This window comes from Alligator sinensis, unplaced genomic scaffold (genome assembly GCF_000455745.1).
Source record: "Alligator sinensis unplaced genomic scaffold, ASM45574v1 scaffold628_1, whole genome shotgun sequence".
In the NCBI taxonomy this organism is placed as follows: Eukaryota; Metazoa; Chordata; order Crocodylia; family Alligatoridae; genus Alligator; species Alligator sinensis.
In genome coordinates this window covers 4,175,818-4,195,322 of record NW_005841873.1, presented here as the reverse complement: position 1 = coordinate 4,195,322, position 19,505 = coordinate 4,175,818, and the positions used below count along the sequence as shown (strand labels likewise).

Genomic DNA, 19,505 nt, shown 5'->3' with positions numbered 1-19,505 from the left:
CAATGTGCTGAATGCCTTGTGCCTGCTGTGATTGAACAGAGGGACTAAAAAGGCAGAAGGAAAGTTTATAAAGGGGCAGAGTGGCTGGGGCAAAAAAAAAAAAAAGGAATGCTGCCAATTTATGAATGAACTTTTTGTGTTTCCCTTGTCCCCTTTTAAGCCTTGTGCAAAGGTTGTAGCAAGTTTATTGATTTTTCACAGAGTGAGTTAATGAGGTCAGTTTAACTCTTTGCCAACCGAGTGTGACAGGTGTGCTTCTCTGTACCACTGAGATGCTCTGATGTGCCGCAGAAGTCTGCTGCTGGAGATCGCGCCGGTGCCAAGGCAGTGGAAACCCTCCGCAAAAAATGTTTTTCGTTCAGAAATCCCAGCGGTCAGAACTCAGTTGCGAGGAGACCCATTTGTCACTCCCGACTGCCAACTACTGCAGTAGTTACAAGCGCCAAAAAGGCAGGAGAGGAGGCATTTGATCTCCTCTTCCCCCAAGTAACAGTAGCAACATTAAGGTCTGTGACACTTTAATGAGGAATGATATCCGAAATTTGGCTACCTAGGAATTACGAGAAAGCGGTGGGGGGTGAAGGGATGGCTTAGTGCTGGAATGCAGCCCTTCTGACTTCTAAGCCTTGGGTTGCAATCTCTTCCCTGGTAGGTAGAGATGAAATTTGGCGGATAAATTGTCATTTTGGCCTCTGCTGCAGACTGTGCATCCATGCTGGGAGTCTCAGCAGAGAAGTCATGGATTAAACAGGCGGCAGACTACGCTGCCCATCTCCCATCCAGGTCACGGTCAGGTGGAGTCTCAGCCTCCATGATCTGTGTGTGTGTCCTATCACAACTCCGTGATGATTTGATGCCACAATGTAACATTGTATCAAAGGCATGGTGGCAGCACATGTAGCCGCGCAAAATGGTTGTGGGAGCCAAAGTAATTTGGGGTTGTGGGATCCTGTCAAGAAAATTGCTCTTATCTCAAAGAGCAAGATGGATGGCCACCCTGCAGAAATTATTAGGACAGGGGCGGGCAATTATTTTGGGCTTACTGAGGTTTGGCAAGCCATCAAGGGCCGCATGACAGGCAGCCAGATAAATACTAATTTAATTTAATTTAATTTAATATTCATTTATACATATTATCTAAATTTTTTAGGGGCCCCGCGGGCTGGATAGAATTGCTTGGTGGGCCATATGGCATGACAGGCAGCCAGATAAATACTAATTTAATTTAATTTAATTTAATATTCATTTATACATATTATCTAAATTTTTTAGGGGCCCCGCGGGCTGGATAGAATTGCTTGGTGGGCCATATGTGGCCCGCAGGCCACGTTTTGCCCACCCCTGTATTAGGAGGAAAGATTAATGTACTTTTGGGAAGACGTGTAGTGAAGAAAGACGAGTATTTGAATTCAGACGCACGCTCCATCCCTGACCTTGGGACAAAAATCACTTCTCTCACTGTGTTTCAGTTTGCCCCTCCATGAAATGGAGGTAATGCTGCTCCCCGCTTTGCTTGAGTATGCATGCTTGTGTATTTTTAGCTTCACTATTTTTTAACTAAATTTGGAGTGATTGATCATACGGATCTTCCCCTGACATGTGGGAATGCTGCATATTATATAATGGAACAATATATAAAGACGGGGTAGGTATAAGACCTCTGTCAACTTTGTCATAAGCATGACAGAGGGAAACATCCAACATTAAACAACGGTAATTTTTTGCATCATAAATGATCAATGACATAGTAGACAACTTTTAATAAGAGAGTCAGGGGAAACATTTTACTTTCTTTTATTTTAAGCCTATACGTTGTAGCTGAACCCACCTAATACCATGGGACTAATTTTCTTTCTTTTCTTTTTTTATTGTTAGTGTCAGAGAGCCGAGTGGTCCTGGACAATATTCAGAGATTTTCTTCGCTACCAACATATCTACCTGTGAGCTATCAGATCTTCAGTGCTGAGACATCCTTTTTCCTTAAAGAAGCCAACCAGGATTTCATGAGAAACTCCAGTTTGCAGTCCCGGGTAGAATCTTTCTTTCCATATAAAGCCAAGAGGCCACCTGTATTAAATGCCAGCTATGGGCCCTTTTCTGTTGAGCAAGTAGTGCCCCCGGATCTCATGTTAACCTCAACCTCTTTTGGCTCTACCAACAAGTTTACTTTTAACTGGAAACTTAAAGCCTACATCATGAGTGACAAAATTTACTTGGCCAAGCCCAAAGTTCAAGTCCTCTTCTACATCGTGGGCAGGGACTGGGATGATTACAGTACCACAGAGCGGCTGCCTTGCCTGCGGGTGTTTGCCTTTCGAGAGACCCGGGAAGTCAGAAGCAGCTGCAGGCTGAAGGGGGATCTGGGATTGTGCGTGGCAGAGCTGGAGCTTCTGCCGGCCTGGTTTAACCCTCCCACGGTGGTTGCCGGCCGCAAGAAAGCCGCTGATCTGTCTGTGGGAAGCACTGTGGAACTGTATTACATTATCCAGCCCGGGGACGGGAAAGGGGAGTGCACCACTGAGGATGTAAGAAAGGGGAATGCCATCCGACCAGGAAAGGATGGCATGGCTGAGACCATGTCTCACTTGCAGAGGATTGGGTCTATCAGCCTCTACCGAGGCCCAGAGAGTTCTCAGCTGACGGAGCTCAGGCTGGACGGCAATGTGGTCATCTGGCTGCCATCGAAGCCCGTCAAGCAAGGAGAGGTGGTGAACATTTATGTGACGATTGCTAACAATTCTACGGTGGATCACTTTATACTGAGGTACAGTCAGAATGGTTTCATGTCTCTGTTTCTCCCGTGGTAGCTGATGTGGGGATGACCCGTCTGGAAGATTACTTCCTAATAGTTACAAACCATCCTTCCCACCTTGAGTAGGCCAAGGAAGGATCTAAAGCAACTTTTACTAGGCTCCCACATGATTAATACATCCCTGCATTCTACCATAAACTCCAAAACTCAATTTATGGCCTAGTGGGGCCACTTCTGTGGAGCGACAGACAGCGAGGCACCATACTAGCTCCCTGTCGGTCGGGGTTTTAGAAGCAGTCTTTTTATCTTTAAGTAGGTCTGCAACATAGCCAAATGCATGGGATAGTGCACTTAATTTATTTGCCTTTGTTTTAACTGCATAGCACAGTTTTGCATCCCAATGTTGTAATGGTTTTGGCATGTGAACTTCAGGGGTGGCAAGGATTCAGCCCCTTACTTCTTGGAAAGCAGTATGATTTTTCTGTGGCACGCATGTACCTGCTAAAATAATACTTACTGTGTCTGATGTGGCTATAGATATAAAGAGACGGTTTGTACTAAATGGTATTATTTTGTAAGCCATCAGCAACAAGGGTACATAGGAACAGACAAATTGTCATCCTGGGTTGGACACACGGTCCATCTATTTGACTTCGTAACCTGTTTGCTCACCAGGCAGCAGAACATCCTTGGAGGCTGGAAAAGACCAACAAACTTGTTAATCACCACCGAAATGTTTGATGCATCTCTTTGCCTGTTACCAGGCTTTAAATTCAAGGGATATGTCTGCGGTGATAAGCAACAATTGCTCTTTTAAAACCTCAAGACATCAGGGTTCCCCGTAGGATTCTGCACATGAAAGTATTCATTTCTAAGGCGCATGTGAATTAAACTAATGCAGAGTTGACAACTACCGAGGAGAATAGCCTTTAGAACAGGAAGTGTCGCTTGGCAGATAAAAGGCTCTTATTAAAAAGGAGGGATTTGAAGCATCCCAGAACTGTTCTGCTGTTTGCAGCTTTGGTTAAGTTGGCAAGATAATCTGCCAGACACCTGTTCACAGAGTGGAACCCCCCAGGTTAGAAGAAGCTTTTCGGACTCCGCTGCTTATCTCTTCTTTCAAATCCTATCTCAGAAACAGCGAAGACAAAATACTGTGCTTCATAAGAAGCATAGCTGCGGTGAAGGAAGAAATCCAAAGGAGATGAATCTGGTGTGTTTGTTTAGTGGGGGTAGGGGTATATACCCTTTGAAACTTGGAGTGTCACTGCCTTTTATCTCCCTGAAAAGTGAGTTGGAGATGGACACGGTCATTGAAATCCGATGATGTCCTTAGCTCAGGAAGCAGTCTCCCTGTCTGCACAGGGATTCAGTTCACACGCCCAGCGGTGTAATAGCCCGTAAGGGTATGAAGACACATCAGGTGATGCTCTCACGGGCAACATGGATGATCATTGCTTTTTGTTTCAGAACAGGTTATTTGAGGTGAACAGTTGTACATTGGTGTTTCAGTTAGTTGTCTCATTATCCTCTAAAGCCAGGTGTTGTGTTATTGTGCTTCAGTTAGTTATCTCATTATCCCCTAAAGCCAGGCGTTGCGTTACACCCTTCCACACACATGCACACACACTAAAGCAAGCTAGGAGTCTCCTTGACTAAGTGTAGACAGTCAAAAAGCCCAAGGCTGAATCGATTCAATCTAGTCTAAGCTGTCAATTGAACTAATTAGCAACGAAACAGATGTTCACTTTTGATTCACACGTGCCTGCAGCGGCCCAGGCTAGAAGCCGGAGGGCGCTAGAGCACGACTTCCTGCTCGGCTGGAGCAGACAGCTTGGCCAAGGCCAGCCTGTCCACCCTGCGAGACGGGGAGTAGTGGGGGAGGTGCAAAGCCTCCTGGGATGGTGGGAGACTGTGAGTTAACTTGAATCTGGAGGGGATGTGGGATGGAAGTTCACTAAACCAGTTTAACCCCAGTCTGTTCAGTCTGATCCTGCATCCACCCAGGTTTATCTTAACCCCGTTTTGGCCATTTTGAAAGCAGTTTATGTGCACTGAACTTCTGTTTTGTTGCAGATTCGAACCTGTTTCCAATCACTTATCCCGGTTTATGTATAATTTCTGTCCCTGGCCCTCGAGTGCAAAAAGGGGCTTGCTTTCTTGGTGGAAGCGACTGCGACCAGACCTAAGGATGCAAAACACTAAGGTGCTTTGAAATGTAGAGACCAAGATTTTACTGTCTCCAGTTGGGGCCCTCAAATACATTGGAGGTACCTGAAAGCAGTTGTCAGCATAGAAAGTCTTTATTTCTGTGTTTCCTAAGCATTTTATTCTTTAGTGTCCCCTCAGGCATGATTGGGGGCTGGAGGAAGAAGGAACTGCTCTTTGCAGTTGTTGTCTGGTGAAACATCGCCTAGCTGTGCACAGAGCAACCTATGTAGGAGAGCAGAGACTTGTCTCAATTCTCACCTGACACCAGAATATGAAGTGACAGTTGATACCCGATGGTGAAAATTATGTGGCACTATCCTGTGAGGTATAAGTGATGTGGCCGTGTCTGTCAGCTGCTCAGATTTCTCTCTTCTGCTTGCTGAATGAGTGCGGGTGAAAGGCAGACAAGGCCATATTCCCCTCTCTATTCCACTGATGCAAATCTTGTGACTTCAAGGGATTTACACATGTAGCTGAGAGGCAGGCTTGACCCAGGCACCTTAAAGCTGCTTAAGTGTTTCTTTAAGAAAAACCCCAAACCCCTCCTAAAACAGAAAATAGCCAGTGCGTATGTTAAAGATGCCTGGGGGCTGCTTTAACCATCTCTGTGGCCGTTAGCCTGGTGAGGTAAATGGCTGCGTGCTCTAATATTCATGGGTTCCTGCCAAAGCAAACCCTACATCCTATGACATGCATTCACATTTAATCGTGCTAAAGAAAAACACACCACAATTATCCCCGGGCATGGTGCATTTTTTTTATTTTCTCCTTCTTGCATACTATTCATTGAGCTTTTGCAGCACCCAGCACTGAGGCAAACAGCATGTGATGATTGCTTTAGGGGGGAAAAAATAATGGTCACAAATCTTCACTGGCAAAAGCAAAGTAGACTGGTCTAAAAATGACCTCATAGCCACAAATCACTGGAATCGAAACTATGTTCTTAAATTGTATCTTAATTCAGAATCCTATTACTGGATCCATAAATTTATCAACCAAGAACATCAGGAAAGTCAAAGAGAATAACTAATATGACAGGGAGTGAAGCATGTTATGCATGGTAATACATTACCATGGCAGGAGCACTGTCTGAATAGGCAGAGTCCTCTCCACTCCTTGCAGCAGGCCAGTTCAAGGTCCACCGTGAAATGGCTAAAGAGCGGCGCTCGCAGGCAGGAGATCCGAGTTCTGCTCACAGCTCTTTAACTGACCTGTCATGTAGCCTTAGACAAATCACTTAACACCTTGTCTGTAAAATGGAAGTAGTGATCCTCTTCCCTGTCTAGCAGTGGTAGCGAGAGGCTTGGTGCATTTATGTTCTTCGGTCGCTTTGAGACCTGCAGATGGAAAGTGTAATGCCAGGTATTAGTGGTCACAACATCATTGTGCAAGACCAGGTGAGAAGCCCTGCAGACAGATTCACTCCCCAGTCCTATACCTTCCTGCACAAGAGACCCATATAACGCTGACTGTTCACTAAGGAAAATCCCTGCTTCTTCTAGCCACTGAGTAAATGTCCCGGGCACGAGAGACAATCCCAGTCCCTTTTATTTCTCGTTAGACATGAGGGTCACCTTTGAACAGCATGACTGTATCAATAGTCTGGTTTGTACTGGTTTTCCACGTGCTTTCAAGGGCTGGTGGAGATGGGTGTGGCATCATTAACTTGACTTGACTTTGGAGGCTCTGCCTTGGTTGTCATAGATGCATGGTATTGTAGGATAAAGACCTGAGGGCAGACATCTATTGTTTGTGCCAATATATGGCTGTGTCCATTAACAGGTTGTAGCTGCATTGGTCTAAGGCAGGGGCGGGCAATTATTTCGGGCAGAGGGCCGCTTACTGAGTTTTGGCAAGCCATCGAGGGCTGCATGACAGGCAGCCAGGGGCAAATAAATATCAATTTTCTAAATTTTTAGGGGCCCTGTGGGCTGGATAGAATGACTTGGCAGGCCGCATCCGGCCCGTGGGCTGCATTTTGCCCACCCCTGATCTAAGGCCTGACAAAGGGCGTTCGTGCCCGAAAGCTCGCTAAGAAGAATTTTTCCAATTATTTGAGTTGGTCTAAAAAAAGATACAGATTTAACCCAAAGAAACTTGTCTGCCTGTGTCCATTTATAGCACTTTTGCCAATGGGAAAGACTCATTGGGATACCACAAAATAGGTTCATTACTTGAGCTAACCCTTAAAAGATGCACCTGCAAGGTGCTTGTATGTTTAACTGTGGCCAACTGCACATTGCTAAGTCCAGGTCCAAGTTTGGAGTCTCTATTCATACTTGTGATACTGGGAAACTGAGCAACCAAAAGCATTAGGCTGCTGCGGAGATCTTGATGGCTTGTGTTGTAGAAACGTGTCTCTCCACTGTGCTCTGTTGCATCTGTTTTTCATGACATGATATGTCTCATCTGATCGTTCACAGGGCCCATAAGCAGCAGAGGGCCAAAGCGGTCCAATTAAGAGCTGTAAGAGTGTTGAGTTACCAACGTGGGCAGCAGCTTATCTTTCTTTTGTTGTAGAAGCCGGTGAGCTGTCACACAACCCGCTTTACAGGAGAGGCCGAGCAGGATACGCGTATGGAAAGGGGATGAAGTTATCATCTGCCCTGATTAGAAACTTGTTCTTTTCCACTCGAGATGGTTAATTATGGATCTTGCCATGTAACTTTCCTTGCACCTGAAGGGTGGTAGTTTATAAACAGTACTATTGAATTACCTGTTTCCAGCAAACAAGTCAACACAAGACAATAGATAATTAGTAGCGATAATAAATCTACAGATTGGAAGAGGGATAAAGGATAAATGTAGTGAGGAAAGCTATTAACCAGATGAGCTGAAGCAGCTTTATATGTCAGGTCCTAATGAGTATTGACAGTGCTGCTGTCTTAGGCAGGCTCAAGAATGCTGGAGGTATTAAGAGCTAAAAACCTAGAGACACGCAGGCCAGCACTGAAGCGTGGCTGTTAACAGAAGAGCAACAGGAAGGGGAGCACAAAGGCATTCATTGCATCTCAGTGATTAAGGGCTTGGTTGTGCAGTAGCAAACTGGGTGACTGCCCAGGGCCCCACACTTTAGGGGTCCCTGAAATTTTGCAACAAATTTTATTTTGGGGGGGGTGAAGTTTTTGCAAAGAAGTGGCTCTATTTGCATTTTAGCACTCAACAGTTTATCTAGTTCCCCCACCGAATATTAAAAAGATCCATGATACAGCTGAAGGGCATCAAAATTAAACCTCTAAGGGGCCCCAAATAACTCCCATGGCCAAGGCCTCAAAGCCCTAAGGCCACCACTGAGTTGTGACGTGGCTTCACACAAGGGTTTGGGAAAGGTAAACCATTCAAAGAGCTTGTCTCCAGCCCCAGAAGCCTGCATGTTGTATAATACCATTTACCCTACAGAGTAAATTTTATTTGTAGGAGTAGGAAGGTCACGCCTTTGTTGTTGATTTATGAATTATTTGTACTACAGTAGACTGTAGGAGCCACCATCATAGACCAGGACCATTTATGTGAGGCATCCTGCAAAGGAAATGGTCCTCGCTCTAGAGAACCTACTATGTAAGACGAGGGCGGCGTGCAAGCAGGTGGGTGAGCACAGAGAAACCATGAGACAGCGGTGGTCACAATCGTAGGCAGTCATAGCACACCAGCAGCTCGACTGACTTCTAATGACTTTGGCCAGGTCACCGTCAGTCTGTCCCTGGGTTCCCCACCTGTCAAATGGTGGTGATAGATCTCCTCTATCTCAGACGGGGGTTAGCGCATATGCATATCAAAGACGGCGAGGAGCTTAGATGCCGCTATAATGGTGGTCCTAGAAGCACAATAGATAAAATCAGCGAGTGCAACTCTTGCGCCGGAAATGGGCCCCCTACGTGCTCTTGAGCATGTCTGTTAAGATCAGGCTCAAAGGCCAGGCGAGGAGAGTAACAGCAGGCCTTTTTTTTACCTCGTCCCTTTTATTTCCATAACGCGCACTCGACACCGAGAGCGTCCTCATTTTTGGTATCGGGAATAAGTTGTCCTTTTCAAAGAAAAAAAAACAAAAAACCCCCAAAGCAGAGAGATGTACAGATGAATGTGACTGATTTAAGTCCAGATGCTGCTACGTGAAGATAATGCAAACGAGTGGTAGTCCCATCTTCGTTGCTGGGTTGTTAGTTTTCATCCCTGTCTGCAATGTAATATCCTCCGTGGCTGGTGGTGCTGAAACCTGTTGTTTGTAATGGTAGCTAAAGCTGAGCTTAACCAGAGCAAGGAAGCCTCTGCAAAACAGCTGAACTGACTATATGCTGTGAGCTGACTTGTAATTCTAGGTGAATTGTCCCAAGGAGCCGTCCACTCGACAAAACAAATATTGGTTTCCATTAGTGGGAACCTTAAAAAGGAAAGGGGGAGGGGGAAAAAAAAAAAGCGTGTTTTCTTTCCACTGCTTCAGTCTCTCTCATTTTAAACCTGATGTGGCAGAGAGAGAAATGAGGAGAGGTGGGAGGTCACGAGGAAAGAGTTCTCCATTGTGTGGATGTGCGTGTCTTCAGATGTGAATGACATCAAAACATTTTCCTTTGCCCGTGCATCTCTACAGTACTTAAATATTTAAAAGCAATGTTGCTATTGTTAGGAAACAGCCAAGCACAAAAGCAATTCAATCCACATCTGATGAGAAAGGAGCTTGAAGCCTTAGGACTTGCTTCCGTGGTTTTATTATTTCATGTTCCATTTCAGTTGAAAAGGCGATCTCGGCTTCAAAATCCCAGATCTAGGGCTTTAGCTGTTGCACAAAATAACAGCCAAAGGGAGCCTCTTAAAACTAGGCTCCCTTTTGCTGTCCCTTAGACTTTCCCTTGGGCTTGCCCACTGAGCCACCAAGAGGACTGCTTTTCTCAACACCTGGCTAATTCTTACCATGTAAGCAATACATTTGGTGCTGTAACACAGATCATATATATATATGCTGGGAGTCTCAGCGGAGAAATCATGGATTAAACAGGCGGCAGACTACGCTGCCCATCTCCCATCCAGGTCACGGTCAGGTGGAGTCTCAGCCTCCATGATCTGTGTTGCTGGGTTATATTATCCAATGGTGACATGCCACTTTTGCCCATTTTTTTTGTGGTACTCCAATTCCCATTCAGATGTCCTTCATAAATAAATACTTCCTGTTTAAAAAGTTGCATTTGATATATTTACTTAAAAAAAGACATCCAAGGAAGAGTAGATATTGAAAGCAGTACACTTATTCAGCAAAACCCAGAAGGCTGGAGCCATTCAAAGTTCATGGGAGACGGTTCTTGCCGATGGCCACCTTGGGCAGGATTCAGGAGTTTGGTCTGAGGATCTGTGGAGGCTCCATCCAATTGGGGAATTTTCCATCGACTTCAGTGGAAAATGGACTCTTGCAAGTAGCAATGCACTGCTTTGGCACCTTATGGGTGCTTTATTTATCATATGTGGCACCGTATTTCTTCAACATGACTGAGTGGTTAAAAAATGAAGAGCAACCAGGTGCATTCATTTTTATATACTAGTTTGGTAAACTATAGGGAGACAAGCTGTAGAAATCCTAGCATTAAAGGGAGATCGGTTTAGTCTGAAAAGAAGTCTCTCTCAATATCTTTTTCCAAAAAAATGGTTAATGTCGAAAACATTTAAAGAGAAGTGCATGTTAATGCCACATCAAGAGAAAGTGTCACACTCTAATTACTTTAATTTTTCTAGGCATTAACAAGTGTTTTATACAGACTTTACAACGTATTATATCCAAAGACAGATGGGGTCATCAGATAAATGATTCATATGCCCATGTCTTCTTATGCTCTGTTCAAAGAGCATTTTTACCGATTTAGCATTTCTGAGGATATCGAGAAAAGAGCAAGCAAAGAGGGGAAGCCCTGTGGACTAACCCTGCAGCAGTGGCAGGAACATTGAAATGCAAAGCGGGGAAGGCCACAATTTGAAAATTGGGACCTCTGGAAATGTAAAGGGATCGGGGTTCCTCTTGCTGTTCACCCCTGGAAAAACTGTACTTTGTTCTCTAGCTGACTTGCTCCTTTCCCGCCCCCTTTTTCCAAGGCACTCTGATAGCGCTAAACTGAGGCAGGGGCTTGTTAGAACAGAAGACCGAGACTTTTCCTGCTCCTGTCTGTGACTACGGATGACCACGGCTGAGGCACAGCTTTGTGACCAAGCATGTGGGCACCTAACACTGCAGCATTTGAGGCCCAGTTTTCAGTGGTGCTGAGCACCTGTAGTGACCCCTGCAATCAAGTGTGAGTATTTATTACCTTGAAACTCCTAGGATCTGAAATGATAGACCCCCTTGGTGAAAATGTCTCACCCACTCCATGCTTCAGCTTAGCCATCTGTGCATGGGGATTGCCATACCTACCATAGGCATGAACTAGCCAGTGGGAAAGTATTTTGAGAGGTCCTTTGGTCCATAAAGGCATTGTTCATATTCCAGTTTGTATATCAAGGTATTCATTGTTCATATTCCAGTTTAACCAAGTGGCTTTCTAAATGGATGGTGCAAAAGGGATTCTTGACTGAGTATAAGTGAACCCTACGGTGGTGCCATAAAGCATGTTGGACAAACATGTGCCTTTTTGGGCCATTTGAAAACTGCCTTCCTCCGACTACTAATGGGAGAAATATCGGGAACAAGCAGGCAGGGGAAGAAGTGAGAGCTGAAGCGAATAAAGCGAATAACCCCTGCTCATCGGACGTGTGGAAGTCTGAGTTTTCAGCTAACCTTTGGCAAGTTCGAGGTGTGTAGAAGAAAGTTTCAAGACTGCCACTGTGTGTGGTCCCCTCTTCAAGCAAATAGCTTTCCCCCTCCGGGAGTGTCAACCAATCCAATGAAGCCTATTTTTAATTTTCCTTTTTTTGGCTGCTTTTCCAAATACGTTGCTGCACATGTTAAATGTACATCGCCCCCCTCGGCTTTTTCCCTTCTGTTTGGAGACATGGCTCTGAGCTGCACAGTGCCTCCTGCTACCTTCTGCTCCGTGTGACCTTTCCAGAAAGCCTATGTATTTACGAGGCTGCTTAAAGATGTGCTCGGGCACTGTGCTTCTCCTCTATTTAGACTGTTCGCGCGACTCAAGTTACGACTGTTAATTAAATCCCTGGTTACTTTCCTAATTAGACACAATGGTGGGTGGTTATGAGGCCGTACAACATAATCCCTCTCCCCAACCTACAGGGGAGAGGGAAACTCCACACCAGCGGGAATAGATTTTATTTTAACCAAGATAACACTCGCTGGCAGTCTAAAAAGGCTGTGCTCTGATGCATTAAAGCACCCCTTGGGAATCTTCCGAATGATTATCTGACAAGCTGTTGGGTTCCCGGGCCATTGTAAGCAAGGGACTGTTCAAGCCTCTAGGTTTGAATGGAAATGAGTATCCCTGAGAAAAAAAAAAAAGATGCATCAAAAGGCTTTACATTCTAGCTTATCTGTGAAAGACGCAGGAGCTGTAGAAAGTTGCCAAGTGACTACTGGTGGGGACATTGGCAAGTAATAATTCCTGAGTCTTTAAGCTGTCCCAAAGTAGGAATCCTGCCAGATAGGATTCGTAAATCTAATTCTGTGAATTTAATCTTTCACGGGAAAATTTTTACAGGGGGTTGTGGAGGTTTCGAATTAGGTGCCTGCAATTTAGGAGTTGAGTTAGGTGCACAGACTGGTTCAGGCTTCTTGTCTGTCTAGTCCATATACTCATACCGATTGTTGTTAGTGTTAGGTGCTTCGGAGGAAGAGATGGGGAGGTCATATGGGGGTCTTGCCGATTATTTCCTCCTAGCATCTAATCCTTGTGGATTAGATGCTAGGAGGAAATAATTAAAAAAGAGTAAAACTCTTACTAGCACCTATCCTTGTGGATTAGATGCTAGTAAGAGTTTATTTGAATTTAGTTTTACAAAGAAGTTCAACCTTGTTTCCATTCAAAATTGGAGCAAAAGCGCACATTAGAAATGCCCAAATCTCCATGAAGCAGAGACCTCTCTCTCTCTCTGCAGCCTAATGACCACTCGAGTTACCTGAGCTGGAGGCAACATTTTTTTTGTGGCAGGGTGGGCAGAGGGTATTCTTCATCAGGACACAAATGATGCTCACGCTGTGCTAGCAATGAAATGGTTGTATGTGCATAATGGCTTATGTGCGTCTTGGCAGATAATGCTTGTGTCTGGGTAAAGGGGAAGAAAGCAGAGGACCACTGTGATGGTGTAACTTGATGGCGATACCCTTTCACTGCACCATTTCCCATCAGAACGGCTGAAAACAAACGCTGAAGGCAATGGGAGTTGCTAATCTAGCATTAGACAAGTCAGTTTTGGCAAGCGCTGAAGATTTTTATGAAGTGCGGAGTGCTTTTGGCTCTAGTTTGGCCTGTCTTCAGAAGGAATTAGAATAGGCTCTAGAAGCTGTTCTGAAATCACCTTCACATGTAGGTTAACTTGGTGCATAGGACTTTGTTTCATGAAGAGAGTTGCATTGCTTCTGATCAAACCTATATGCAGCTGGGCCAGATATCAGGTATTGATTGGTGCCCTGCAAAGGGTTGCAATAACAGGCATCCTCCTCCTCTAGTTGATCTGTGCGGCTGAGATTGGATAAAATGAAAAAATTCACATTTTTGGCTGATCATAGGCAAACTAGCAAAGCTGCCAGGGGGTTAATTTGTGTTGGAAGTCCAGCAGTCTCCAATGATTCCTCTTTAGGGTTTCAGATCTCTGCTTAGGCTAGAGGAAAAGAGACACAGGGGGAAGCCCTTGGACTTGTGGGAGACTGGAGCCATGTAGCATCAACCCCTACCCTTCTGCTTTGTAGTGATGGGGGGAGGGAATGGCTGGGCCTTTCACTTAGCTTGCACATGTAGTGTTTGTTCCTGGGATGTGCATGTATGTATGTCTGATGTATGTGTGTATGTATATCTGATAGGCCATGCTGTTTTATGGGATAATGTATGGGCTCCATCAGTAAAACAGTGACATCAGAGTCCTAATTCATTCTGGCTATTCATCACACAGTGAAAAGGATTGGGTAGAGGAGTGCCTAACACGCATTAAGAGCAGAAACCATTAGAAATATATTACACAAGGAAGTTCCAGTATTAGGGATCATGCATCCTTGCAGGCAGCTTTACAGAAGCATTGAAGTAGGTGACCTGGATCCTTGACATTGGGATTGGGCAGCTATTTAGAGATACTACCATGCTCCTGATGGTTCTCGCGGTATTTAATGGCCTAACGAGCTCAACTTCAGAACTGAGCCCCTCAAGCAAAGTTGCGGAAATCCTATTGCTTAGGTCAGGTAGGGCTTGAGCCATGTCTCATTAAAACCAGTGGCAAATCTTCCATTGACTTCCGTGGTGCAGCATCGTTGCCTTAAATCAAGCTGCACAAAACACTGTGCAATGAACAGCCCTGCCTCGTCCATGTGGGCATGAAGTAGATGTGCTAATCTCCACTTTCTAGGACTCCAGGGTCGTGCTTAAAGAATGCTCCGCTTGTTATCTGTCTGGAACAACATTGCTGTAATTAATTCTGGGCAGAAATGTTGTTAGGGTTAGGTGAAGATTTTATCTGCTGGCCAGAGACGGGAGAACAGGAGAAAGCCAGGCTTTTCTTCTTGTGTTAGTTTGGATATTCATTTCCAAACTAATTATTAATTTCCTGAAAAAAAACCCCCAGAAGAAAATCCTGAAGAATTCTTTAGGAATGGATGGAAATGCGTCCTCCCCCTCTCTTGCCTAAGTGTGAATGTTCAGCCATCTAGTAACTCATCTGCCTTAATTTTTGCATCAACTCAGGTAACGAGTATTGTTTCCATTGCGATGGTAACCTCTGTTTTCATTTCTTGCTGCCTAGGTAAACAGTAGCATAAACCCACAGCAATGTATTATTATTATTCACTGCTTACTTTATGCAGGTGGCCAGAAACCACATGCCAGAGCTGCTGAGAACGGGTCGCTGATCTCGTTGTCTACTGGACAGAGCATCGGGCTGAGAGGCAGGAGACGGGACTTCTGATGTGTCATTTTATAACAAGTCCTCCACCTCCTCCTCCTCTTCTGCCCTCGTCTTTTTAGCTTGCAAGCTCTTTAGGGCAGGGCACTTCTCTCATTGTGCGTCTGTGCAAGAGTTTAGTGCAAGTAGGTTCCTGATGTTACTTAGGGTCTGTGGCCACTCTCGCAGTATAAGAAGTATGTATTAGCTCGTGTCTCTTGGTCTTAAACAAGTCCATTTTTTTTTTTTGGTTTCAGTGACCCAGCGTGTTTCTGGTGACGGTCACAATTCCTTTCCTTCCTGCAGACGTGCCCTTTTTGGAGTGGCTTTGGTGAAACCTAGGTAGCATTAGTAAATCTGTTCAAGGGCCTTTAAAACTTAAATACTCCAGCAGGGCTCTGGGAAGGATTGAACTATAGAAGTCCTGGCCTTTTGCAGAGCTCCCTAGCTGCACAGCACCTCATTCCTGGTGGGGTAGGTATCCTGTTCCTTCAGGGTGCCTGGGAAGAGCTCTACACGCCAATGCAGATACAGGAGCATTGGTTTAACTCTTACTGCAGTGGGGATGATTGGCTTGGCTGGGGTCCCAGGGGCGAGCGATTCATGTTCCCAAGTAGAGGGACTGCTGCTAAGTCTTGTTCTTGCTTTGTGGGGGGCTACCCTATTGTGATGTGTAAATCTTTACAGGATTAGGTCCGTAGTTTTGAAAGGGATTTGGAAGTCTTGAGATGGGAAATGTGTTACACAAACTATTCATAGCATTAATATTGCCAAAATGGGATTATTGCTCACCTCTTTGATATTAATCCATTGCTACTTGCCTACCTTTGTGAAGTTCTTTGACAGAAGAAGATTAATCTGGAGGGCCAGTAATACTGACTGCCCTAGTTTTGGTGTTGTGTGCCCTTCATTCAACCTTGCTAAAAAATAATGGCAAAAGGCAAGGCATTGTTTAGAAAGTGCATGGGGTGCATTATATGCAGAAATGCTCAAGAGGAAGGATCACAACCCTCTTCTTCCTATAATTTGGAAAAGGGATCGCCGCAGGATTGGAGGGGGAGGCACCAGGGGACATGGTTGTCATGATTGGAAATGGGTTTAGAGTGGCTTGTTCCAGGTAATGATTGCTCAGAAAGTCAACGGTTGTCCTGTTGTGTTGCATAATAGTATCTGCCTCCACATTATTCTCACAGCTGTTCATTTTTATTATGGCTTTTTCTTTTAAATACCTTCCTTGAAGAGCCAGAATATACAGATTCATGCCAAGCGGCAATGAACATGTGTGCATCCTTCTCTGCTAAAAACATCTCAATGTATAAGGAATGTTACTTTGATAATTGTCTAAATGGTGCTTAAGGGGTCCCCTGGGAGTGTTACATTGGCTCCATGATTTGCCTTGTCATCAAACACTCAATCAGTTCACAGAATCAGAAACATAAAAGAAGCAGCCAAAAAACCACAAGAGGATTGCAGTAATTGAGTCATTACAAACACAAGAAAATGAAGCTGTCACATTCAAAATCACAGCTCCCACTTTAAAACGTGCAAACTCAAATGTGTGTATGATAGATTTTCCTGTTTTGGAAGGAACAGTTCTCTTGGAAGGGAGGGAAAATAAAAGACAAGTTGAACCAGACCTCCGTTGGACAATTTTTTTAAAGGTTTGGCAAATGTTTACAGTCCCCCCAGAGGAAAGGTGGTCTCTGTTAACTGAACCACCTTTGCTGTTTTGGGTAGATAGAATTCCAATAATGGGTTTTGGTTGTGCAAAACCTACGGGTCTCCCCAACCGATGTTTTCTTCTTAGGATTTACGATCAAAGTGTAATAGCAAGAGAAAATGAGCTCTCATAAGTTCCTGACCCAATTTTTGTGGCCCAAGAAGTAGAGCTGGGTGTAATGAGGATTCACCGTTTTGTGCTTCTCTGAATTCAACCTCTCTGTTTTCATCCGTTATTTAAAGTGACCAGATCAGGTTGGATCCTGTGAACATTTACTGAAGTAAGCAGTCCATACTTATGTGGGTAGCTCTAATGGAGCGAATGGTTTATGTGGGAGTGGTAAAGCCTCATTAGGACAGGAAGGAATTTGCCATGTCTGCATAGCAGGTTTCCAAAATGTTTCTGCAAAAGGTGAGCCAAAGAGAGCGAGAGATTAGATAATACTGAGTGACTATAACTCACTGGATCACGTGTGCTGAGATCATGATCATGCCCTTCACATCATGCTGAGAAATAAATGTATGGTTAGAGTATTTCTCCGTTTCTTACCGTTGAACGGTTCTTTTGCAGGTCTGGAGGGGAGCAAAATTGGGATATCTTCCTACCATGACTCATGCAGCTTTATTCATGTGACTAAATTTAAGGAAATGCATAACTATGTTTACAAGATTGGGTCCTTTTAATTATTCGCTTCCTCCCATGTGCTGGGTCAGCCTTTTTTCCTGAGTAACCAATATAACCACTTACCCCATCCGCACCGTCCCCTTTTTGTAGTTGAAATGGAAGAAGAAAAGAAGAGATTTGGGATATGATTTCTTTACTCTAATTAAGCCCAATAAAAAAACTTGATCTGATACTATGAGAGGACCCTGCTATAGAGGAGTAATAATATCTTCCCAGGGCATGATAGATGCTTATACAATGTTATCAGCGCTCCATTGTATGCGCATGTAGAGGTTTCAATGGTTGGGGTTTAAAATAATAAATGCTGAAAGCAGCTCTTGCTTTTCAAAAATATAAAAAAGCCTCATAGGACAGGTGCCTCTCTTTCTGGTTACTTAGCAAACATGGTAATTGGGCAAGAATATGTGTTGCTAAAAACTCCATTCATCAAGGTGCTTTAAGCACATGCTTAACTTTAAACATGACTGATCCTATTAATTTCAATGGCACTACTTACGCTTAAGTTAGACAAATACTTAAATGCCCTGCTGAATCAGGTTGGAAACCAAAAAACTACCAACATTCATTAAAACAGCCAAAGTTTACTCAGTCGGAGGTACAATCACTCTAAAGTAGCCTAGTGGAAACAAAGCCCCACTCACAGCTTAGCATTTGTTTTACCATTTGTTATTCTTCCATTTCTGTTATTAATTAATTAACCACAGGAGCACTGAGATCAAGGCATGCCCTCTGTTACGCTAGGCATTGTACAAATGTGCAGTAAGGGATTCTGCTTGGTCTGAATAGCTTGAACATCAGCCTCTGTATTTGAACAGTGTCTAACACGGGTCCAGGACTGGGACTCCTTAGCGCTACCACACCATGGACAGTAATGAAGAGACAAGAAAGAAGAAAAGGGCAGGAGAAGGGCAGTATCAGATTAATCTAAACCATATTAAATTTGCTGTCTTTTGTCAAGACTTGTCCTCCTGATATAGGGGTGGCACTCAGGCACAGAGCAATACAGCCCAGATCCTCAAAGGCATGTAGGTGCCTAACTTCTGGTTTCAATTAGGTACGTATCTGTTCAGTGGCGCTTTGATTTCAGTGGGAATTAGGTAACTAATAAGAACTGGGCACCTAAATACTTGCATTGATCTGAGCTGAAGTGACATGGCAAAGGTCACTGGAGAGAGTCTGTGGCGGAGCTTGGTGTTAAGCCCTGTTCTCCTGAGTGCCTTTAACCACAAAATCATCCTTCACCCTGATTCTTTGGGACTCTTTGACATTTGTGAGATCCATCTGCCTATTATGGGCAATATAACCTAGATACAAAGGGTGTTGGGTAGGAGGGAGAGACCTGGGAGCTAGCGCTAGATACCCCGGAGCTCCATCCTGAGGTTGCCACCGACTCGATATGAACCTGGGAAAGTCTCAGTAGAAAGGGCACATAGGTTGTCTTTCTGTGCCATAGTTGATCCACCTGTAAACCAGGGTTTATAACACCTCAGTAGGTGGGGTGAGACTTGGGGGTGGTTGATGACTTGCTTTCACAAGTGGGGCGAGAGGATGGGGAAGAGCAATCAAGAAATCGGCCCTTCTTGCCTGTCTCTGCAAAGGAGTCATTCCAAGCGGAGACCTTGACCTACACAAGCACAAGGACTGCTGGAGGCTAGCACAGGCAGCTGTTCAAACCTCTAGGAAGGGCATGTTGATACGCCCCCTGCCCCCTCCCAGTCTCCTTTCTTTCCACCCAGCACACGAGGCGTGCACTCTGCACCTTCTCAAACGGTTTCGCCCTGCTGCCAAAGGCATCGCACCTGTTTTAAAGCCAGGCCTTCAGGAGACACCGCGCTGCATGGTGCATCTCAGCACATGTCAACTGCAAGCAGCAGCTGAGCGCAAGAGTGCAGCAGCCTTTACGCTCCTGGGATGCAAGTGCCAGATCCAAATCCCATTGAACTCCACAGACAGATTCCCGCTGATCGGGCTCTTGCTGCAAAGCATCCTCAGTGTGAACACAAAAGGCTTCCTTCGCAGGAGGTCGGGGCGGGATTTCTTTCCCCTGAAGCCTACTCCGTGGTTAATGCAGCTATGTTCGTTTTGTGCCATTTTTAAAGTGCCTGCCGTAGCGTACAAACGCCAATG

General features: G+C 44.7%; 1 protein-coding gene across 2 annotated transcripts in view; it reads left to right on the top strand.

Annotated features, from left to right (window-relative positions):
* Positions 1 to 1,879: 1,879 nt before the first annotated feature.
* The window catches only part of TMEM132C (transmembrane protein 132C), a 208,814-nt gene continuing 191,188 nt past the window's right edge, over positions 1,880 to 19,505 (top strand). For both annotated transcript variants that reach the window (XM_025195799.1, XM_025195797.1), the window contains exon 1: positions 1,880 to 2,764. In XM_025195799.1, the coding sequence (XP_025051584.1) occupies positions 2,004 to 2,764 (761 nt within the window). In that variant the 5' untranslated portion in view covers positions 1,880 to 2,003. The remainder of the gene's footprint in view (positions 2,765 to 19,505) is intronic.